At 36.8% G+C, this 24,978-nt stretch overlaps 1 protein-coding gene across 5 annotated transcripts in view; it reads left to right on the top strand.

Annotated features, from left to right (window-relative positions):
* The window catches only part of LOC130073607 (rho GTPase-activating protein 26-like), a 121,232-nt gene extending 96,689 nt beyond the window's left edge, over positions 1–24,543 (top strand). The window contains exons 20-24 of one of the 5 annotated variants that reach the window (XM_056239121.1): positions 2,459–2,609; positions 12,517–12,552; positions 13,137–13,247; positions 23,865–23,956; positions 24,442–24,543. In XM_056239121.1, the coding sequence (XP_056095096.1) occupies positions 2,459–2,609; positions 12,517–12,552; positions 13,137–13,247; positions 23,865–23,956; positions 24,442–24,530 (479 nt within the window). In that variant the 3' untranslated portion in view covers positions 24,531–24,543. Of the gene's footprint in view, positions 1–2,455; positions 2,610–12,516; positions 12,553–13,136; positions 13,248–23,864; positions 23,957–24,441 lie in introns of all 5 variants that reach the window. The other 4 variants (XM_056239120.1, XM_056239122.1, XM_056239124.1 and 1 more) reach the window with 4 other exon arrangements.
* Positions 24,544–24,978: the final 435 nt, after the last annotated feature.

Genomic DNA, 24,978 nt, shown 5'->3' with positions numbered 1-24,978 from the left:
ATTATGATGTGCCCCCTCAAGTAAATTCATGCCATTACTTTATGTAAGTGTATGGGGTAGTTAATCATGAATTAGTAATGATGTGCCCCCTCAAGTAAAGTCATGACACAATGATGCACTTACAAATCATTAACTAAAATATGAATAAACACATACAATAAGAGTACCATCCTTATTCCTTTACAGTTTACACCCATGGTACAAAAAAAAACAAAGATAAAAATTATGCATAGTTATTTTATTTTTATTTATACAATTAAACATATATGGACTTAAAAGAAAGCCCAATCATACCTGTAAAGACACACATATGGCACCTTTACATGTAAAATAGGGCATAAGCTAATGCTAATCGAAGCATACATTTAAACAACACAAAATACAGTTATTGTACCTAACCTCCTTAAAACTCCCAAATACAACATACATGGAAACAGGTCTTTAATTACTAATTCTGTTTACCAAAGCAGTCAACATTTATGAGATTAAAATGCCAGCATTGCCATAGGAACACAACTAACGTGCTGAGCAAGCACCCAGTGCACCACTAATAAGTGTCCCACCAGAAACAAAACCTACATCAGTAATGCCAACTATTTTCAAAGGAAAGTAGCTAAGGCCTTCCCTAAAAGTCGCTAAATGTCGCTAGATGACGTCATACGTCAATTAGCATATTATTGACGTCATCGCGTCGTACTTGCGTTCTGTCAGCCTAGTGCGTTTTCTCTCTAAATTAATGCTCTATTCAATATAATATAGCCGCATGTCAAATAAAGCTGTTATCATTTCCTATTTTTTTGTTGTCAGACAATTGAACGAGTAGCTATAATATAGTGAATGATTATATTTTTTATAGGCCTATGTGGAACATTATCTGAATTGAGAGAGTTAGGGAACCGGATGAACTAAGCTCTGTGCTAGTGAGTGTTACAAGTAATAAGCACAAGAAAAGAAATAAAATTAAAATGGTCAAACTAAATTCTTTAAATATAAAACAAAAGAAAAGCAGATAAGTGATAAGTCCATGGAAAAACACTGCTCATTCGCGTCTGTCAGCGGCCGTGCGCTCCTCTCAGCCATTCCCTGAACAGGAGAGACGCAGCTAGAGAGAGTGACGACAGGGAGAAAGCAAGACCTCGCGCTCGCAGGACAATACTGGCAACATTTGGAGGTTACTGAGGTTTGTCCAAAAAGTCGCTAAAATTGTCGCTAGTCGCTTTTTTGAAAAAATGTCGCTAAAGGGGTCTGAAAAGTCGCTAAAAATAGCGACAAAGGCGCTAAGTTGGCAACACTGACCTACATACTGTAGTTCCGGGAAGAAAAGTAGCTATTACTAACGGAGGCCTAAATGAACTATAAAATTCAGAAAACAGTTTAGATCAAATAAAATTTATTAGTGGTAGTTATTAGTCTATTTTCCACCTTGATTTAGATGGATCTGTGTAATTAATGGCTAAATAATCATGTGCCATTCCAATTATTTGTCACAAAGCTGCAGATAGCAGATTATGATATTACAGTTAAATTATGACTGTATTAAATCATATGTTTAATTCAAATTTAGATTACTTCTTATTTATTCTTACAGAGCCTGATTGATTTAGTTTACCCCTAAACGTTAATTAATGCATTAACTTTTAAAGATGTACTAACATGTTTAAGGCTGCTGTTATTCAAGCATGAATCATTATGACTCCTGTTGTAGTTAAGGATCGCTCTTCATTGGTTCGTGATTAGTTCATATCTTTACTAATCATGAGTTCATGTTGAAGGTAACTATTAATTCAAGTGTTACCATATTAGTTAATAAAAGGTTAATGCTCACAGTGCATTAACTAATGTTAACAGATAAAATGCTTTTGTAAATGTTGAGATTAACATTAGGATGAATAAATGCTGTAGAATTATTGTTCATGTAACTAGTGTAGTTAGCTAATGTTAACAAATGAAACCTTAATTGTAAAAAGGAAATCCCAAAGATAGTTTTGCATTCTCCCAGTAGGTTGTTTACATGCAAACGGTTTTACATTGCTAAGCTCTGTGCAGCAGGTCAGCCGGAGAAGGAAATTCAGTTTGAGGTCTATAAATTGTTGTGCTATAAATGACAATGGAATCAATTATTGAAACAGTTTCGGGTTTCAAGTTGGCACACCTACCGTATGACCAGAAACCACCCTGTTCGCAATTACAAAAAAATGCTGCCAACCCCTTCTGGGCATGTGACAATTAACTAGTCCACCAATATTAGATTCCATTTAGTTATTGTCTAAAGACAGGAGTCACTAGAAGTGTAACTTGAATTGCTTATTGAAATACAAACCACCATTAAAAAAATAAATAAAAAATGCAAACCACTAGATCCCACCAGGCCATGTTTTAGCCACAGGCTGGAGTAATCATATTAGCATACCATTAACCCTTCATTAGGATAACAACATTTTTGCTTTTCCATCAGCAGTGGAGAAGAGGAACAGTGTGGTTGTAAACTCCAGTGCAGACTCAGTAAATTGCAACAGCACACATAACTGGACTCGACTCAACAACCTGCCCACCGGAGACGGAGATCATGATGGGCTTCAACTAGCCAAACCGAGTCAGCCTAATTCACTGTAAGTGTACAGTACATGCTTTAAAGCAAAAGTGTGTTAAAATACTGTCTCCCATTCTCCTCGTTGCCTCTGTTTATTTGAGCAACACAGCCAGCCCAACACAACAACATTGGCCGAACCAATGCCATGAGTTTGTTCAACCAACAGAAGGTAGGGGGAGTGTTCAAGAAACTTATTTAAAAACCATCGTTTTTCAATCATCAAACCAAGCAGCTTTTTAATGGTCAGTGCTTGTGACCAACTTGGAAATCTGTGTGTGGAACTTTTTCGCCCTCACGCAAAACTCTAGATCATGCAGATTCCTATTGGAATGACTGGATTTTGATAAACTAATTCATAATTGGTTTTCAGATGGATTTTCCTGTGTAGACTAAAATAGTATGCAATTTCTCCACACACAAACACATTCTGTTTATCAGCATCATTATTCCAATATCAAGGGCAATAATTGATAATAATGATGCAAAGCATCTCAACTGGAAAAAAACCTGCTGCGCTACCAAAACGCTCTCAAGCGCCCACAGCTAGGCGTTTTCAGCAGAGTGCCTTGCGTTTTCAGACGTGCTTTGGTGGACACGTGGCCTTAATGCAAAAGTTCATTTTTGACCCTGGTACATCTGACCCCACACCTTTAGTCAGGGTTTCTTGCACCAAAAAGTTGTCAGAATCTAGTTTTACTTGACCATTTAAGACTGCACCTGCACCTTTCTTCCAATATGCAATGAGGTGCAGCAAAAATGTCAATGTTAAAAGCAAAATTGAGATGTATTTTCTAAGTAGATTTGCCGCAAGTTGCAGGCCGGACTTGAACCTTTGTCGCACACATAAAGCGTATGTGTTAACTTCTGTTAGATTTTGCTGTATTTGGCCGAGCAGTGGTTTGGGTGGCTCGCCAATGTATTCGATTTCTCCAATACATAAAATAAGTAAGCTTGACCAGAGTTCTTGTGGGGAGAAGAATTTATTGAAGGTTTGTAGTGTAGCAGTCCTTCAGCAGCGATGTTAGCATGTCACCCTTCAACACCCTTCAAGTGAGACAGAACTTTATACATGAAGACATAGCCTATGGGCTACAAACAATAGAAACCTGTTAGGACCTCCCACAGGAGATCGATCTAACTTGCTAATCCACTCTGAGCAATGCTGATTCTTTTTATTCATTCACACCAATCAGTTTCTATGGGCCATACATCTGAATGGGCCATTCATCTGAATGGGTCATTTGGCACACACCTTTGCAGACACAGACAGAGTGGATTACATCTGATACACAGTCACAATGTAAATGAATCTGATGACTGAAAATACAAAATCTATCTCTGCTTTGCTGTTGGTTCAATGTTAGAGCACATCTACAAAATAGATAAAACATAATAGATCTTTTACTTCCAAAGTAAAAAAAAATCCTGTTTTCCTTGATACATCCCCTTCAAAGCAAACATATACCCTCTCACATGGGCTGCAGTAATGATTTTCCCTGTAACCTGTCGAATCTCCTACAGCCCTTTTCCGCTGTTCGCACTTTCTAATTCACACTGTTTGAAGTATGCATCTCACTGTCTCTGGTAGGCCATGGGTCGGTAATGGATTTTTGAACCACTATCTTGGGCCCATTTTGATAGCTCTTAGCTGTGCACAGCTATGGCAAGAGATGAGGGTAGTTTTTTTAATGCTGCTTCTCTGCAGCATAAGCACATACGGAGCAGATGTTTACTTCCTTCCGAATGGCAAGGACAAACATACAAAAAGTCCCCATGTTCTCAAGATCTTGATCTCAGTGAAACACGCTTATTGCTTTGCTTTTTTTGGAAACCTATTAGAAATCTGAATGCAAGCAATTTTCTCAAAGATTTTACTCTGCTGACTGTGCCGAGGTCAGTTTAAACTTTTTTTAAAAGTTTGTATGTTGTTAGTGGTGTTTGATAAGGCAAGCATTTCTACATGCGTTGTTCATACGGTGGATTTGAAAAATTCCAAAATTCGAATTATATTTTGGTGTGTGTCTTATAATGCACTGTTTGTGCTACAGATATGAATGATATCAAGTCAAGTCACCTTTATTCATATAGCACTTTATACAATACAGATTGTTTCAATGCAGCTTTATAGTGATAACAGGAAAATTATGATGATTTCAGCTGAAGTCAGTTCAGTGTTGATTCAGTTCCATTGTAAAGATCATCAATTATTAAAGCAGTTCTGCAAAAATCTAATGTCATTTTCCAGCTCAGTTCAGTTCTCACACAACAGCGTCAGAACAGTCAGATCAATAATATTATTGAATATTAAGTGTCCCCAACTAAGCAAGCCAGAGGTGACAGTGGCAAGGAAGCCAAAGTGACAAGGGAGAAAAAAAAAGCCTTGGGAGAAACCAGGTTCAGTCAGGGGATCAGTTATGATGTGACTATGATTCAGGCTGCATCACAAGTCAGAAATCAGATCAGGATGGGTAGTATTCAAATATTCATCCAAGTTCTTTAGCTTCAAAATCGATTTCTAGAGTTGAGAACAGTGTGTTCAAATAGATGCTACAAGGTTCTCTTATCAAAGTACTGAAATGGGTGTTCCACAAGGGTCAATATTCAGACCGCTTATTTTTACATTATATATTATGTATTAGATTATATATTATTTATTATAGACTAGATGTGGCATTAATATTTTATTATAACACTTTCAGCAATTAATTGGACCAAATGCAATGATTGGATACATATTAATATTTAGACCACTTCTATTATTGATTGCTATCGGGATGTGAAGAGTTTCTAGAATAACAAAGTGTTTATAAAAAAAATGCCAACCCTAACATTAAATTATTATTTGTTGTTGCTGTTGTTTTCACATATATGTTATTCATGTGTTTTGAATTTGGTTGTTGACTGTTATATTTCTTAATTTCTGCAAATCATCTATTATCTAGAAGCATATAGAGGGTATTGTCCCTGTCAAATGAACAATAAAATAAAATAAATGAAATAGAGACATCATAGAGCAACCACCCAGAACATCCTAGTAACCACTATAGTAGCAATGCCCTAGAAACCACTCAGAACACCTTAGCAACATTCACTTATGAATCACGATTCTATCTTATGCAATTCGCAGAAGACTGCCATTCATATGTGTAATGATTGCAGTTAGCTTTGACATTTGTTTTATAATGTTGGGTTGACTAAAATGGGGGAAAAAACCCAATACATTTCAAGGTTTACAATTAATTCAGTGAGATTTTTTTCTTTTTCTTCTAGACCTATTAAACTGTCTACCGCAGTCAAATAAGAAAGGTAACACAAAACAGTAAATCACCCCCCCGCCCCCAAATATTTATAATTTAGTTTATTTCATTATCCTCCTGTTTAATATGTTTCATGCAGATGTATGCTTTGAAATAAATCAAAGAAATCAAATTCTCCATCTATAAACTATTTTGATGAGCCGAGTTGCTTAATTTGGGCTTGTTTTGCTTGTTTTGTTTTTGGCAGCACTGGCCTCTCTTTCTCTTTTTATTTGGTTAACATCACTCTCTTTGTGGAAACCAAATAGCACAGCCAAATCTGCCACGTTTAACAGAGCAAGCTCAAAACTCTAGCATTTCCCAGTACCAGAGGGCTGCACAAGCCAAAAACATGCACAAGAACATACATAATTAGAAGTAAACAGAGAACTAAGTATCAAATGTGAATGCATAATTAATAAGCATGTATAATTTAGATTTTATTGATCTAATGTGTGAATTCTGGGTATTCGGTATTGGCAAGTGCTATTGCTTTTTTTTTCCCCTTTGTGATATTTCACTATGACTCAGTTTGACAGGAAAATAATAAAGCCAGTTGCAACAAGTGAGTGATAGAGTTGTATCTCTCTCACTGATAAGAAGTTTCATATGAGATCAGTTATGTGGATATCAGGAACGTTTTGTCCGTAGAGGCATCTGAGGCGGTGCTTTTTCAAATAAGTGTCCAAGACAGAAAAAAGACACCAAAGACATGTTACAAAATATTAGATCAAATAGCGTGTGTTAAAAATAATTTCTATTCAGCAACACTAACAATAACGTTTACGTGGGAGGCAGCAACTCTCCCGACTCCCTCGAGTTTACTGTGTTCTCACTGAGCTCCTGAAGCATGGCGTGAATGTGAAAAGAGTAACTGAAAAATGTAGGTTAAAAAAAAGTTATGTGATTGAATGCTGATTACCCTGTCTATCATCATTGCAGCCGATCCACAAATTGGCCTAAATGAGTCAAACTGGTTTAAATGTACAGACTAATGTACTGCCATCACGATGTCATGGCGATTCGTAACTATTCTGCGGTTTGGCAAATGGGTGGCTTATTCATATGAATTCGTAGAATCTCATTCATATGTTTCCGCCCCAGTCACATATAACTGTTTCCAGTGAGATCGAGTTGTTACTGCAGATTTGTTGACAAATGGCCTGAAAACAAGGTGACTAATAAAAATAATGTAGTAGTAACAAAATCTACACAAAATATGCTTTTTACAAATGTTTTGTTGTTATTATAAAAGAAATGCTGATGAGACTTTGAAGTGACCTGTTTGTCATAAATAGTATATTAATATGAACACTATAGTAAACAGTACACTGTATGAAACAATCAAAAATGTATATTATACAAAAACACTTTGAATTCTCATTTTCAGAAGTATTAATAGGATTGATAGTTTAGATAGTTCCCATTGTTTTTATAACTCAGCCATTATAGAGGAACAGAATAAAGGTTAAACCATTTAACCAATTTTAGATTAAAATGCCAAAATATTACTTACTGCTGTGAAATGCAGAGACATTGAGCAAAATAGGATGGTGGCAGTATGATGACAGTATGACATTAAATATTTTCATGGATTAGGAGAAAAGATCCTGCTTTTGTAACATTGAAATCTATTTGTTTTGTAGTCATTGAAGGTTAATCCAGATAAGCCATATATCCATGATATTAATGGATTAATAGTAACAGCACTGCTGTGTGGTTCAGGTATTTTCTATGTTGTAGGGAGAAACCAACCCCACAAGGATAGTAATACCAGAAATGTTTTATCTTGTGTGAACATTTTTCATCCATATGATGAAAACAGCTTATGAATTATACAAAATTATTAATATTATTATTATGGTTTAGGGCAGTGGTTCCCAAACTTTTTAGAGTGGAGTACCCCCTGAGACATTTACCATCCTTCTGCGTACCCCTTCTCTTTCAGTTAGACCTCAGATTTCCATTAAGAGACAATATTTGCCCCCTTAAATTGATTTTGAGTTGTTGTAACCCTATTAGATGTATGTCATGTTTTATGTCAAATTCTTAAAATTCCATTCATTTAATTGATGTAATAAAATAAATTAAACTAAATCAATAATTGCAATCAAATGAAATCAGTATCAACAAAAGCCATCTTTGCACTGCAGTGGCATAAGCTGCATCTAGATATATTTACACACTGTTACAATACAGTTGCAGTTACAATGGCATAAATAATGTTATGAGATATTTTAAATAAAAAATGTTAAATAGAGAAATAGGAAATTGTGGTAAAACCAAAGTGATACTTTTAAATATTAAACTAAAACCGCCTGTAGGTGGCAGTGAGTCACTGTCTTAATGAGTGAGTCATTGAATCATCGTCTCTGCTAATTTGTTCAAAGTTGGAGATTCTTTCACTAAGAAAACACCGCTGTGTGTTGCTTGGGACATATGCACTCTGCTTATGTGGATGCAGTCTGTTTTGGCCACAAAAGATGAGGTAATTTGATTGGATGTCATGTATTTGAACTTTTACGGCACTACCATTTTCCTGTTTTTACACTACAGGCGGCATTTTGCCAGTTAGAAATACATGCTCTGTTTGGGGTAGAATTAGATGTACGCCAAAACTCAGCATTTTGTTTGTGCACCGCCTCTATCACCTCACGAACACCCAAGGCTAGGCATACCCTAGTTTGTGAACTACTGGGTTAGGGGATATTATATACAGTTTGTACAGTATAAAAATCATTATGTTTTTGGTAAGTCCCCATAACACCTGGAAACACACGATGTGTGTGTGCGCTCGTGATCGGTGGTAAAGGTCTATATATCAGCTGTGAGGATCAGTGGTTCAAAGCCACAAGACTGAAATGAACGCTGTCATCTATATATAGACATATATATATATATATATATATATTAATTGTGGCTGTGTGCTGATATACCCACCTCAAAGGCCCCAGAGCACCCGGCAGGCTGCAAATCAATGGTGGCCTGAGATTGATGAACTACTTGAGAAAACGTGTTATCAGTTGAATTATGTTGGCCGAGGCAGCCAATGTCACATTCTAGAAAATTAAAGTGGTGCCTTGAATGCAAAGGCCAAGTGTATGCAATTATCTACAACAGGGGTGTCAAACTCAGCTCCTGGAGGCCCACAGTCCTACACAGTTTAGTTCTAACTCTGCTCCAACACTGTATTTTTTGGATAAGCCTGAAGCACTTGTAAGACTTGAGAAATTCAAAAATTCCGGGCCGTCTGGTTAAGGAACGACCAATCCCAGAGAAGACAAAGCACGTTTCTGGAAATTAACATTTGAACTTTCTCTTGCGAAATCACCATCCCCATCCGAGGCGCACCACACCAAGCAGTTCGCACCCCACCCTTACAGACTCCTCATTACCCATCCCAGTTTTTAGGAGTTTAGAGATATCTTGCTTACAGAGGAGGGTGGGTCTTTCATGCAAATGGCATCCTGCCCTCGAAAGGTGTAAACTCTGGAGACCGTGATTAATGCAAATTCCCATTGTTAGCACATGTTTAGGTTTCTGTCGTGGTCTGAATTTATAAAGAAATGTCTCAAGAAGCTCAGGGCGGTTTGTGATGAGAACAGCCCGTAATGCTAAATGTCTTTCAGACACTTAGCATTACGTATCCTTTTTTCCTGAGTCAGCTATGCATCTTTTATTCTTTACCTCAGAGTATCGATCATCTTTGAATTGATTCTGTAATTGGTATGATACATTTACCTGACTAATAATCATTTGTTACATTTGATTTTAGTCTGACTTTTGTAACTTTAGTTGATTACGTTTACGTGGCACATCTGGTGGCATTCTAGATTTCTGACTAACTGCTTGACTTTAACTAAGTTGTTATGCAATCGCATTATAGAAAGCTAGATACAAATACTATTGGGGTAATAATAGCAAGCATTGGAGTGGCAGTATCTTAATGCACTAGCCATAACCTCTGATTATTGTTTGGCCTTTAACTAAGTTGTTATATAGGCGACTGTAGGGGGCTAAATGGGTACCTTTTAACAATAGCAAGCATGGGCGGCATTGTTAAATTGCTTTAGCCATAACCTCTGGTTATCAAAGAGTTTGTAATCGTGGGCACGCATAAAAATGAACGGGACCCTGTCCGACTTTGGCACCTGAATGAACAAGTACAATAAGAGTAAAGAGTTAAATAGAATAATCAAATGTGTAGATAAACTATCATATAAATGACCAATAACCAATTGGCACTCCAACCTAAATTTGAGGTTGTGATAAAATGGAGTCGGATAAAAGTTTAATTGGAATTAAACTACGTTGTCCACAAATTCTGTGTTGTGAATTTTCTAGTAATCAAATGAAGACATGATAAAACATTAATTTAATTGATCTTTTATATGAAATTGAACTTTTTTGTCAAATTACATGTGGCACAACTGAGCTTTATACTGTTAAAATTACAACATAGAAGAAAAAGTGTGATTATTCCTTAAAAAAATACATTTTTGATAATTTATTATTATTAGTGTTACTATTATTATTAAATTGAGATATCTAAATTCTACTGTACAACAGTAATATATTATCAAGTTAAACCAAACTTTTATTTTGATGGGTTGTGGTGAAGACCTTTGAGTTTCCGTGTGTTAATGATGTAACGAAAGTTTTTCTTAAATGAAAAAAAACAAACATGTGCAAACGTAGGGGTAGTCAAGAGAACATAAGTCACTAAGAGCAAATCACAAACAATCCTAAAATGGCTGTGACCAGATTCACATGGTATTTACAGATCAATGTTCCAACGATAGGTATGTGTCATTAACAATACATTTCATGTCAATACATAGAAGTAGTTTCTGAGATAATGACCAATTTCCTCTTTGGCAACTTTTGCAAGGATGCATTAAATTGATCAAAAGTGACAGTAAAGACATTTACAGTGTTACAAAATATGTATTTCTATTTCAAATAAATGCTGTTGTTTTGAACTGTCATGTGAATCTGACTGGAGTAATGATGCGGATTAGCTTTGATAACTAGAAACATGTTTTTTTTAATATATATATATATATATAAATAAATAAAACCTAAAACTCTTTCACAATATTACGTTTTTTTACTTTCATTTTGATCATATAAATGCAGCCTTGGTTAGCAGAAGAGACTTTCTAAAATATACACAGTACAAATTACTAAAATTACAATTATAAAATATCCTTTAGACTGGTCTTTTTTTTTTTTTTTAAGAAAATTCCTTTGGTTTCATCCTTCTGCTGGAAAATATAGTCCTCTGAAAGTTTATAGGCTGCACAGTGATACAAAAAGTATCTAGATAAACAGATATTTAGCGTTGTAGTCGAATATTATGTTTTAGCATGGTTAAAACACTCTATTGACCAATGAGCACCGGAACTTTCCATCGTTCCATCGTTTAAACAGGAAATACAGAATGGTAAGGACTAAATGTGACAGCATAATGTATTTTCACTGAGTGAGTGTCCATTAACATTGCTAATGTATGGACATTTAGATTATTCAAGTTAACTCGTCACTTGAAGTCACACTGTTCCCATGACAACCCGACTATCTACTGCGAGTAGTGTAATGTTAGGTACAACGTACTTCTTGTGTTCATGATGCTATTGAGATGGGCTACGGGTAAGGTTAGGGTTAAAGGAAGGGTCAACAGTGTAATTATAGAAAATGAAATAAATTACAGCTGTAATTACATTATTTAAAGATAAGTACAATGCATAGAACATGTATGCACACAATATGTGCATTGTATCAAATATTTCATTGAAATGTTATTACATTGTAGTTAAGGTGGGACTGTATGTCCATAAATGTTTACAATGGAGGTTAAAAAGGTTGCTTTTGTCTTGCTGAATGTTTCTGACGTGTAAAAACAGTCGATACAGCTGCTTTCCCTCTGATAAAAGGTGAAGTGTGTGGTTTCTGTGCCACTAATGTCACCAAACGGAACTGGAAAAATAATGAATGTTTTAGGTCATGCAGGTTTCTCATCTTACATTGGTTGGACAAACAGATAGTTACGTCCCAAACTCATGCTATTGGTTGAGTCACTGTTGGAAATATTTAGGAAAGCCCGAGGCCAGTGGGAGAGAGTTTCTGGCCAGTTGATGGAACTGCTATATCTTACAGTATTTGATCATGAACATTACACTTAAACTACTTTTTTTTTGTGGTATTGTTATTAAACTTGTCAGCTATGCAACATGATATAACTGAATAACATACTGTATATGAGATGTTGTCAAAGCTTGAAGAATGATTTGAGATCATGTAGCATCAGTAAGAATGGGTTAAAATTACAAACCAATCACTATTGTTTTGACATGTATGCCATTATCATGTGTTTTTTTCCTGCAATTGTTGGACATTTTTTTATTTTAAATAAATATATATATACATTTCTCATACAGAGTGAAAACTGTATAAAATAAATATTTTTAAATGTAAAAAAAATATATACTTATACTTTTAAAGTAAAAAAAAATGTAGCAATAATAATATGTGAAAATGTCGGCAGAGCTAGAAGTACTTGCCTGACCTTGCAAGGAGCAAGGCTAAGATAGCAAAAATTATTTTAACTTTTTTTTCTGTAATTTACAGTCAAAATCCGAAGGTTCGCAGCAGTATGTCAACAAGGTAAGTTGATCAAGTTTGGGAGCCAGCATTGATGTATTTTTGGACAATTTCGAGAGAGAGAGAGAGAGAGAGAGAGAGAGAGAGAGAGAGAGAGAGAGAGACCTCACTCATTGTGCTACATTAACAAATTATCACTAATGTTTTACTCAGGAACAGTTCCACTAAATATGAAAATTCAGTCATCATTTACTCACCAAACCAGCATCTGTATGACTTTCTTTGTTCAGTAGAAATCAAATTAAGATATTTTGGCGAATATTTACGCTGCTACAGTATTTGTATGCAAAAAAAAAACATACAGTAACAAAGGGCTGTTCTTTCTGGTGCTTCACTGTGTGCATTTGTTGCACAAAGATAAAAGCTCTTTTGTGTTCACACATTGGAAAGACATGTTGTGTAAATGATGACACAATTGTCATTTTTGGCTGAATGGTACAGTAAGCATGAAACTCTCAAGCATGTTTTACTGTGTTTATGTCTATTTCTTTATGCTGACTTCCTCTTAAAGTCTCTTGTGAAAGTTCTAACTCAGCAGCTGCTATAACATAAACATTGGTGCTGGGATGTGTGTGTGTTTGTCACAGCCCAGCTTCACCCAGTCCCACTTCACCGCGCTCCCCCTCGTGGCCGATGTTCTCTGCCCCCTCCAGCCCCCAGCTGGCCTCCAGCCCCTCCAGCGAATCCTCCCCCCTCAGGTGTGTGTCCTGCTTTGGCCTGCTTAGATCACTATCTATAGCGGTTTTCTAATCGTTCAGTGTTAAGCTTCAGCTTTGCAAATTCACACCTTCCCCCTCAAGTCTGAATGTATACACCAACTCCACTAATATTAGTTTTTAGTGCTATATTTAATTTTTGTTAGACAAAACAGAATCAAATTTTAAAAACCATTTATCGGTTATTAGCTATAACATGAAAATAATTATTAACATCAGCCCATATTTTCATATAGGGGCATCCCTATTATATATTGTTGTACAGAATGATTACTGCATTTTTGTCCTATAGTATTTACAGTACTCAGCATAAATGACTACACCTCCTCTGAAAGTTAATAAAGTTAGCAATTATTCTTTATGTAGAAGAAGACATATCTTCCTTGAAGATAAAATGTTCCAGCAAGTCTGCTTGATCAGATTTTAGTATCAAAGGGATACAATGTTGTGTTGCAAAAATGAGTACACTGTCCTAAGAGTTAAAAAATAAAGATTTTCTTTTGCAAGTTCAAAGCAATTTTTTAATCAACGTGAGTATGTTAAACCAAAATATTTTAATACAAGCAATTTCTCGACAATTAACCCTCTGGGGTCTGAGGTGTTTTCGGGGTCCTTGAGATGTTTTGGCATGCTCTGACATTTGTGCTTTTTTCAGTTGCTTATAAACATATTAATGGCACAGGTGAAATTACACTCTATATAGCACACACAGGGCTACCATAATATGTTATCAACATGTATGTACATGTTTGTATTTTTGAGAGAATATTGTTTATGCGTGGTTATTGAAAAAACTAAAAAATAAAGTTTCTAATATAAGGCCACAAATAACATACTAAATATCTGTCCACAAGACTTTTGACTAGTGGATGTTGTCGCCTAGAGTTTTTGCTTCAAATTGATCTGAAAATCATTCTGCCTAATCATTCACATAAAACAATAGATTGTTTTAAATTGTGAAAAAAAAATTTTTGTTTGCAAAGGCAATATGCGGAATCATGAATATATATCCCCTCATGAATAATTAGGCAGTTCTCACCTGAGCAGACTGCATACTAATGAGCCTTTCATTCAGGGGTGTCACACAAGAAAGAATGCAAGGACAATATATATATAAATAAATAAATATTTATATACACACACACACACACACACATATATATATATATATATATATACAAACAATCAAAATATAAATGAAAGCCAAAAGCACATTTTTAGTCACACCTTTTAGCAATCCACCGCGGTAAAAATAAACCAGTCGCATTTCATAGTCGTACGCGAAATGACCGCCAGGTGGCGCAAAGGGACATTTAGCAAAACGTAAGTGGGGCTAATGTCTATTAACAGTAGCCTGAGGATGAAATACTACAAGTTATGGTAATTTCCAAATAAGCCTACAACAAATTGATGGTATAATCTATATAAGATATAATCTTTTAAAACTGTAAAAGGCTAAAGTATAGGCCTACACTCACAGGCTAAAGACAAAACGTTTTCTCGCTCATGTGAGAAACAAACGTTTTGGTATTTCTCAGTGAGAAAAATCATAGCCGAGCGGTAGAACTTACGTTTCATCATCAAGATGACACGGGTTCAAATCCCGCACAAACATGGTCTGCTGTAAATTTTATATTTATTTAGATTTGTCTAGCTCTAAAACTCTGTTACACCATACAGTTTTTTTGCTTATATTTATAAAATACAATTATCATGCATTTCCATTTTACACTAAGAAACAAAATAGTATCCAACAGAACGACTTTGCATCTGTATAATAATAGGCTACCAATCGTAATTTAAAAAGCAGTTCTGTAAAAAAATAAATTATATATAGCCTATATATATATAGGCTATATATATATTTTTATTTGATTCCAGGCTCTCACGCCACACCCCCGATTTCTCACGCTGAAGTGTCAACCCGGTCGGTCAAATTCCTGAAAGATATAGTTTATCTATAGATCTACCTGTTGAGCCACTCGTGATCGACTAGTTATACCGCAAATTAGTTAAAATATCCCGTAATCTATCTAGAGCGAGCGTGCATGCGAGACAGATATTGTGCTCCAAACCATGCGCGCGCATGGCAGAGAGGTCTGTTCCCTACAACCTAGAGTTTTTAAAAACATGGTTTTAAGTAAAGTGTGATTTGCCAGGGGGGACTGGGATTTCCTTCTGGTCTAAGCATCCCTGCTTCTGCTGAATTATTTTAATCCCCACACCCCTCCCTCCACAGTTAATCAATGCTATAGGCTACTTCACCAATATCAAATATATAAAATAGAGATATGCAACAGGCACGTTTAAACGACAAACAATAAAATCAAAACCAGCGTTTCAGTTGTTCATTAGTTCCAGTGGCCCTAATGCATGCACGGCTTTTCAAAATTTCACAAAGCGTGTTGAGATTATTTTGAATGAAATATTGAAGTTTATAATTAAGTGTTTTGGCACACCACGCCGAGTGGCCCAATGCATTTTTCTAAAGTCGGGTTTTATTCTGGCATCGTGAGTTAGTGTTCGACAAACGCGGTGGAGCATTCATTTAGATTAATTTATTTTTCTCATTATTACAGCTAAAATAACTTAATAGGCGACTCCGTAATTTTTTGGTCATACAGATAAGAGTAGAGTAGCTTACATCGTTCAAAACTGTAAACTTGTATTCATATTAGGCTAACGACAAAAACAGTATGTGTCTCTGTCTCCGGGAACTGCGCATCACAAAAATGAACCGAAAGCCACTTCAGCTCAGTCACGATAAGAAATCGGCTAGGTCTAAAGCCTTTAAATGTCTAAATATTTAGGCTAATAAATGTTATCTGATTGTGTAGGCTAATCCATATGAAAACGAGAGGTAGGCCTACAGAGGATCTACTCAAACATGCCTAATGTAAGCGCTTCCCAATGAGAAAATGACAAGACAAGGGTGAAAATCTCGCTCTAATTAAATGTAGGCTAAATCGCCCTGAATTAAAATCTAAAAACAGATCAAATAATGTATTTGTCGAAATGTTGCGATATTGTTTCATTTAAGTTCATAATTATTATATAAATGTTATTTAATTTAGCAGCATTACCATGAAGCACCGTGTTTCGATATTTATTTGAATAATACAAAATAAAATAAAAACTTAATTCACAAATTGCATGCCTGGTTGTAAGGATCCAAAGATCCCTGTAGACTTTAATATTGAGTTGAACATTTTGTTCATGATTTTGTTTTTCAGATTATATTTAGTTTTGCTTGGAAAAAGCTGTCCCAAACCAGTTTTATTTCATCAATTATTGAAATAATGAAATATTTAGTAATAAACTTGACAGAAATATCACTAGGCTACATGTAACTTAAATAATTTAATTCCTTCATTATCAACACTGTCTAGAATAGCGATTTAAGTGTGAATTGCGACTTCTCTTTGTGTTAAGTCAGCCTCAGACTCAGATAGCCTGTGGGGGGGTTGGAGGGACAGTTGCTGGACAAAGGTGTTAATGTTCCTCTTTCATATGGAGAGTGTCGGATAGCCAGCCTGATGAGCAGGCAAAATTATTGTAAGGATAAATCTGTGTCCAAATGTAGGCCCCATATCTTATTAAATTATAAATATTGTAGTTTATTTATTGTAGCCTATTTAAAGTTTTTTTCACACAAAATTTCAATTGAAGTTATTGTAAGGTGAATTCAACAAGGCATGCTGTGTCTTTGAAGCAACAATTAAAGGCTAAATAATTTTTTCGTGATTTGTATGGCTGACACGCAGCGACATATACAGTATTATCAGCTGTATGATGTGTTTTTACCCTGAAATGTTTAATTTCGAGAGAGACCCGGTGCGCGCAGCGAGGGAGACTAAATAAACTTGTTAAAAAGAGATCCAGCGCGAGAGAGGCAAAGAAAAACGCATGTTTTTAATTTAATTATGTTTCTTTGGACAATTTTCGTTTTGTACTGTTTTAATTGTTTAATTTAGCTGTAATTTCTTTGGCAATACAAATTTAAAATGTCGCAAGAATAAGATTAGCCTAGTGTTTCTTATTTTGCATCGCAAAAGAAATAAACTCTAAACCCGATGCAACCCTGTTTTAAATTAAAAAAAACTGTCCCGACCCTTTATTTAAACCTTTAAATGTTCGAACTTGGTTTCAAACTTAAGTAATTTTAGTGTTCTTTTACATTACACAATAATTTAGCAGACTAAAGACGAGCTTCTTCATTTTCATTTTCTGACGCAATCGGCTGACAATCTTCCTTCATCAGTTTGTCGTTTGTGCAGCGGCTGCGGTTCTACAGGAATGTAGCAAATTTATGTTGTAATGATAATTAAACAAAACTCTTGACTTTAAATAAGTAAACAGTTATAAACAGTTACTATTTAAGCATCAAGGTGGTAAAATATAAACGCTGTAGGACAACATCGGTTAACAACATGTAGGCATATGCTAGGCCTACATTGAGATTCGATCTCGGGTCGATTGAAGCTCCTCGAAGCTCGTGTTGTTGCGTTGATCACTGAGCTGTCTTCTGTATGCTGTTAAAGTTGTAAAGCCTCATTGATGTAGCCTAAATGTTTTTATTGCAATGTTTTATGTTGAAATGTTTTCATTATTTATTCAATTACATTTCAGTAGCCTAATTTCAGTATTGTGATTATGAATTATTTTAGCTACGTTTCACTTGTTGAATTCATCTGCTACCAGCTTTCAATCGCTCTGAATCAGCGCGGTGTGGCAGCAGATAACGCATTAGGGAGAATAAACCGGAATAAACGAACACTTTTATGATTGTAGCGCCTCTTAGCGGTAAAAGGCAGCAAATACACCACACATTTTACCTCCGCGGTGGAACGGCTGATGTGGGCATTGTCATGGCTTGCCTCGACATTTGCGTTTGAATAGCGCGCGTCCTCCGTGGGCGTGTCAGATTAACGCGTAATGAAGTGTAATGAGCTAGGGAAAAAAATACTGACAGCACTCTCTTTTCATACAGATTGCATAAACTGAGAATATTTGTTTTTTATATAAATTACTTCATTTAAAAGAAGAGAATTCAAGCTTCATAAAGAAAAATCTCTCGTGCCTGTGTGACAAGTAATCGCGGAGTTACAGTTAATCTTAGGACGCGTTTCAGAATGGACTTCACTGACAGAGAGAACGCAGAACTCGCATCATGTTTGTTTTTCTTTATTTGGTGAAAAGCACAACACTTTGTTTTTATTGTGAGTATCCACAAAAAAAATAGAAAACTTAACAGGATCTAATGATGTATAACACTTAAACGTAAGATCAAAATAAACCGAGTATTTTGAGTCTCTTTTGCACTGATAAGAAAAAAAGCGAGCAGATCACGCCGGCGTGATTGCCGACCTCAGAGGGTTAAAAGTGTTATATAGACTGTTGAATCCACTTGGGATAGACTTGTCCAGATTTTTGTATTTCTTTTCACAAAAGAGGACAATGGTACAAGAGGATTCCCAAAACACATGTGAAAATATAGTTAAAGAAACAGAAACTCAAAAAGAATGGACTTGTGACAAAGTCCCTGAAACAATCATGCCTTCCCCTCAAGCTTTAATTTTTTTGATGAGTGATTTTTTTGCTAAGAAAAGAGCTGGAGAAATGGCAGCAAGTGTCTCAGAGCTGACAAAAGCTGTGAGAAAAGTGATGCAATGTGCAAAAGTAAAATGCATTGTTTCCCTTTCAAGGGAACTCAATGCTGCGTAAGAATGTTGATGCTATGGGAACGCTTCTGCTACTTCAGCCAGAAGTACGTTCTGTGGTTTCTTCCGGACTGAGTGAGGCCCCGGGGTTGGCTATATCAGAGTAGGCTATATCCCGAAGAGAACAAAAAAACAGTGTCGCTTTTTTAGACTCCCTTCAGAGAGACTGGGGGTTGAGGTGATCAGGGCCGAAGCCTTCCCAGAGGCAGACAGATCTGAGGACTGTCATCATCTCGAGGAAGGCTTCAGGCAAGAAGTCCTGACGTCTGAGGGCTCAGGGTGTCGAGGACAGGCTCCTCCGAAGTTGCCCACTCCAGGGTTAAGTGTGCCCAATTTTTTCTCAGTGCCCTCGGGAGGCCGGTCTGCCAACAACACCACTTCGGGTGTCCTGGGGCGCAGCGGTCTCCAGCGAGTTTCTCGCCCAGTCTTTGCCCGGGTATGTTGTGAAACTGGGGTGATCGCTCCCTCTGGGGAGGGTATTGGGGAAGTATTTTCGGTCGTTCTGTACCGGCATATTACCGGCAGCATGGAGACTTCTGCCAAATGTCTCATTGGGTTATGCAAATTGTAGAAAAGGGTACAGAATTCAGTTTGGTTTTCATCCCCCATGCTTAAATGGAGTACTGTCCACTGTGGCCAGCTCTGAGCAGACTCAGGTGTTATAACACACTCTTTTTTGGCAAAAGAAGCCATAGAGCGTGTTCCCTTTTCCCGAAAGAGACGGGTCCTCTACAGCCAGTACTTCATAGTTTTGAAGAAAGATGGGGATCTGCTTCATCTGAACCGTACTGTGCGGAAACTTATTGTCTCTCAAATCAAGCCCAATTACTGGTTTGTGACAATAGATGTTTAGGATGCTTCCTCATTTCCATCCTTCCTTAACACAGGAAGTTCCTCAGGTTCGCTTTCAGGGGCAAAACTTACCAATATCGAGTACTTCTGTTTGCCTAGCCTTGTCACCTCACACCTTCACAAAGAGCACGGATGTAGCTCTGGCTGTGTTGTGATTCCAGGGCATTTGTGTACTCAATTACATCGACGACTGGCTGATCCAAGCTCAGTTCAAAGAAATGGAGATTCGGCATTAAGATATTGTCCTCACTCTCATGAGGTGTTTGGAGTTAAGACTGAACTCCAAGAAGAGTGTGCTTTCTCCACTACAGAAAACCACTTTTCTAGGGGTGATTTGGGACTTGCATTGACTACAAGGCAGGCACATCTGTCTCCTGCTGTTATCAAGTCAAGACTTTCAGCCGTAGGCAAAATCAGGCTAGGCCAAGCTGCTAACGACAGACACTTCCCTCATGGGCTGGATTGCGGTCCTAGATGGCCGCTCAATTCAGGGTCTGTGGAGAGTTCTTCATCTTTCATGAAACATAAATAGCTTGGAGATGATGGCTGTATTTCTATACTTTTGCCCAGATCTCAGAGGCTACCATGTCCTTGTCCATTCAAACAACATCAGTAGTCTCATACACAAATCACCAGGAAGGTCTGCGTTTGCACACTCTCTATGCAGATTGCCGCAACAGATCGTCCTCTGGGCCCAGGGCAAGCTTATCTCGGTGAGGGCAGTTTACATCCCTGGGCATCTAAATCAAGGACTCCACCCAGAAAAAGGTTCAGCCAGGCAGAAGTGGACTTGTTCTCATCAGAAGAAACGGCACACTGTCTGCCCTGGCTCTCCCTCAAGCGAATCCAGCTCTTTTGGGGTTGGATGCCATGGTTCAGACTTGGCTGAGGCTATGTCTGGTCTCATTTCCCCCAATCAATCTGCTCCTGGGAGTTCTAGAGTGGTTTTGCAGGACGGGGTTCGTCTGTTAATAGTAGCCCCATTCTGGCCGTCCCAAGTTTGGTTCTTGGACCTGATGTCTCTCCTGGACGGCTCTCCATGGGAGATTGCCGTCAGGAAGTATCTTATGTCTCAAGTAGGAGGCAATATTTATCACCACAGTCTGGAAATATGGAATCTGTGGGTTTGGCCCCTGAGGGGTAATACACTCTTGGATCTCTTGTCTCTCAAACGAGGTTGTGGAGACCATCCTTAACTCTAGAGCTCCCTCCAGGAGGAAACTTTATGCATTTCAGTGGTGACTCTTCACTTTATGGTGCAGAGAGCATAATTTGGACACAACTGCCCGGTTGGTTCAGTGCTGGAGTTCCTTCAGGATTCCATTTCTGCTGGGTTAACACCCTTCACATTGAAGGTGTACGTGGTGGCCATTGCTGTTTACCACACCTGCCGGAGTCTTTGGAGAGACAAATTAGTGTCTCATTTCCTACATGGTACTGTACAGCTGAGGCCTGCATGTTATGCAAGAGTTCGGCCTGGGACTTGGCCGTAGTACTATGACACCCTTTGAGCCTTTAGAGTCAGCTGCAGAGAAATTTCTGACTCTTAAGATGACATTCTTACTTGCAATTACCTTGTTTAAAGGAGTAGAAGATCTGCAGGCCCTGTCTGTTTCCTCCTCCTGCTTAAGGGGCCGATATACTCAAGGCAAAGTTATTTTTCGTTCTTCCTTTTTAGGTAAAATTAAGGTCGAAATACGTGAGCAGCGATATACAGTTTGTGAACATCTGACACTGCCCAAACTGCTGAGAGCAATGGTTAGATGAATATGTAAATATGTGCTGCGCTCTTTCCTCTTGGTAACATTAAATACACAACAAAATTGAGAAAACAGCAAGCATTTTTTTTTAGTAATGCATAAGAAAAGAATCTAATCATAGAAATGTGGATATGTTTGCACAACCTCTGCAATTCAGCACTCTAGTAGTCACGTCACGTTTATATATATAGAACTTTATACAATAGATTGCTTAAAATCCAGTAGCTTTAGCGTATTAAACATAAACAGTGTCAGTGTCTTGTTTCATCAGAAGTACAACTTCATTTTCTACAATAAAGCAGCTCCTCCAGTGTGTTCATGTTTTGACTCACGGATGTCTGATCTCAACAGACTTGTGAGGAGAAATAAATGAACTGGAAAAGATTATCCCAAATTTACTAAAAAGTTTTGAACACCACAAACTGATGATTGTGGTGTCAGTCTCCACAGTGAAGTTCGGTGGTAGTAAAGTTCTTATATAGGGATGGATGTGGGGGAGTTGTGCCTAATCAATAGTGTCATGAATTCACACACCATTGTGTGACGTAATTGAAAATCTTGAACCCAACCCTAACCAAACCTATAATTCAAAATCTAGAAACAGAAGATGCAACTCTGAGAACTCTCTCCTTATTCCTTGCATTGGTGGGCACTTTTTCAACATGACAATGACTCAATACATACTCTCAAGGTGAAAATACAAGGTGAAGTGAAGGCCAAGTATGGTAACCCATATAATAATCGGAAAAAAATGGTAACCCCAAATAATCGGAATTTGTCCTCTGCATCAAACATCAGGGTACTCCTTCACGAGTTCAACAGAATAGATGTGACAATTTGTCATAAACTTGTACACTCAATGCCAAGAAGGGTCAGAGAAGTATACTTAGTTATGGAGGACATACTAGAATAGGGTGCTTTTTTTTTTCTCTTGTGCTTTTAATTACCGTAACTTTTATTTTGTTTCTTGCTTCTTTGTTTTCTTTATTCTTGCTTTGTTTTTTGTTTTGTTTTTCTCTTATTTTCCTGTGCAGCACTTTGGCCAACCAAGGTTGATTTTAAATGTGCTTTATAAATTTAAAAATTTAAATAAATTAAAAAATGTTATTTATTCCTGTGATCAAAGCTGAATTTTCAGCATCATTACTCCAGTCTTCAGTGTCACATGATTCTTCAGAAATCATTCTAATATGATTTGATGCTCAAGAAACATTTATTAATATTTTAATAATTATTATCAATTTTGAAAACTGTTTTTGCTGCTTAACATATTTGTGAAAACAAGGATACCATTCAAACATTAGTAAGATAAAAAAAAAAGAGTTGTTCATAATTCTATTCATCAAGGATACATTTAATTGATCAAAGGTGACAGTAACGAACATTTATAATGATACAAAATATTTTTATTTAGTAAATGCTTTAATAAATGTAATAAATCAGTTTAATAAATACAAATAAATGCTGTTTATCGAACTTTGTATTCATCAAAGAATCCTGACAAAAGTATCAGCACATCAACAAAAATTCAACATTGATAATACTATCAATAATAATAAATGTTTCTTGAGTAGCAAAGAAGTATATTACAATGATTTCTGAAGGATCATGTGACGCTGAAGACTGGAGTAATAATGCTGAAAATTCAGTTTTGCCATGAGAAGAATGAATTCTATTTTAAAATATATTAAAATGGAAAACACTTCTTTTCATTTCTAACAATGTTTCGCAATATTTGTAATAAATAATATTACTGTTTTTACTGTATTTTTTATTAAATAAATGCAGCCATGGTGAGCATAAGAGACTTATTTTAAAAAAAAACATCTTTTAAAGTTTCTAAACTTTTTACAATTGTTTAATGTTTAATACATTTCAATTTTGTCATCTCTCCATGAGTTGTAATAGTGATCAAGAAAAAAAATATATATATATTTACATTCCGAGGGGTGTAATTTTTTTATGAGTCCTGCACATGCTATCCGAAGGTACTTCAAAGACTTGATATGATTTTTTGATTTTTCTGGTAAATTTACAAAGAAATAAACAAAATGTGATTACACTAATGTCCCCTTAAGCGTACATTTAAACATACATTTATGCACCCTTAAACGTGCATACATTTGGAGCCATTTCAGCTTGAAGTCTGCAAACTTAATAAAGCCTTTTTCATGTATTTTTCTGAGCAGATACTGATATCATGCATTTAATTCAATTAAAATGTTGAATTCATTACTAGCCCTAACAAATGTTCTTTTCTTTTCCAGCACTCCGCTCCGAAAAGCACGTGCACTCTACGCCTGCAAGGCTGAGCATGACTCTGAGCTGTCCTTTATCGCAGGGACCGTATTCGACAATGGTACGTCTCCGTTTTTAAACCTCAGTATCTGTACTATATTTGGTTAGTTAGGGAGGTTGGAGCCTTGAGCGTTGGCGTAGGAGCAGCAAATCGATATATCTGCTTTGTTCCAGCTCCTGCCCCTCAACAGGTATCAGAGATCGCACCTTCCACGGTTTGACATTTGACACTGTGGAGCAGTAGATTAGATTAGTGTTTAATGAAACCTCAGGCGTGCTCTACTGCAAGATTCAATAGAGGCTTCAAATTCTCCAGATGATTTTTTTGGGGATAGTCAACTTCTATTAGAACTCAGGGATGAGTCGACGGTTTTTTTGGTGGTGGTTAATCAACATTAAGCAACAGATGCCGCACATACTGTAGAGCTTAACTTGAATCTGGAACACTTATTCCTTTGTGCACTGTGGAAATAAGAGGATAACTAGAGGATAAAGTTGTCAATGCGACCCCAAAACAATCTTGCTTTTTGCATCTTTGTCTCATAGTTCATCGGTCTAGAGAACCAGGTTGGCTGGAGGGCACCTTGGATGGGAAGACGGGGTTAATTCCGGAGAACTACGTGGAGTTCGTTTAGACGCTGTTGGTTGGAGTCGATGCTTGGAGTCTTTGGCGAGGCAAAAAACTGGACTTTGACAGAAAAGCCACATTAGCATGCCTGAGCGTGTCTGTCCGATGTTATGGGTTTTTGGCAACTGTGGCATTTCTCTAGCGCATCATTGGGACCCTGGGACCAAGTTGTCGATGCCGCTTCGGCCACAATCAAGAAACTCTTAGATTTTCAAACAGGGCTTATCATGATTTTTTGGGTTTTTTTTATAAATATGTGAGCACTTCCTGGTTCACCATGATGTAATATGTGCTGTTTCTATGCAGTCTGGGGCTTTTTGAATGTGTTTTTTTGTGTCTTTCATGTCCTCATAACTGTTTTGTTTAGAACTACTAAGAGATAACTGTTAATTAGGGGGGGAACTATTGCACTCTTTTGTATATCAGGAAGCAATTAAATCTTCTTTTTTTTTTTA

Source organism: Rhinichthys klamathensis, unplaced genomic scaffold (assembly GCF_029890125.1).
Source record: "Rhinichthys klamathensis goyatoka isolate OS25496 unplaced genomic scaffold, OSU_Roscu_1.1 h1tg000554l_1, whole genome shotgun sequence".
NCBI lineage: Eukaryota > Metazoa > Chordata > Actinopteri > Cypriniformes > Leuciscidae > Rhinichthys > Rhinichthys klamathensis.
Note: the sequence above shows the minus strand (reverse complement) of the source record. Positions and strands in the feature narration are given on the sequence as shown.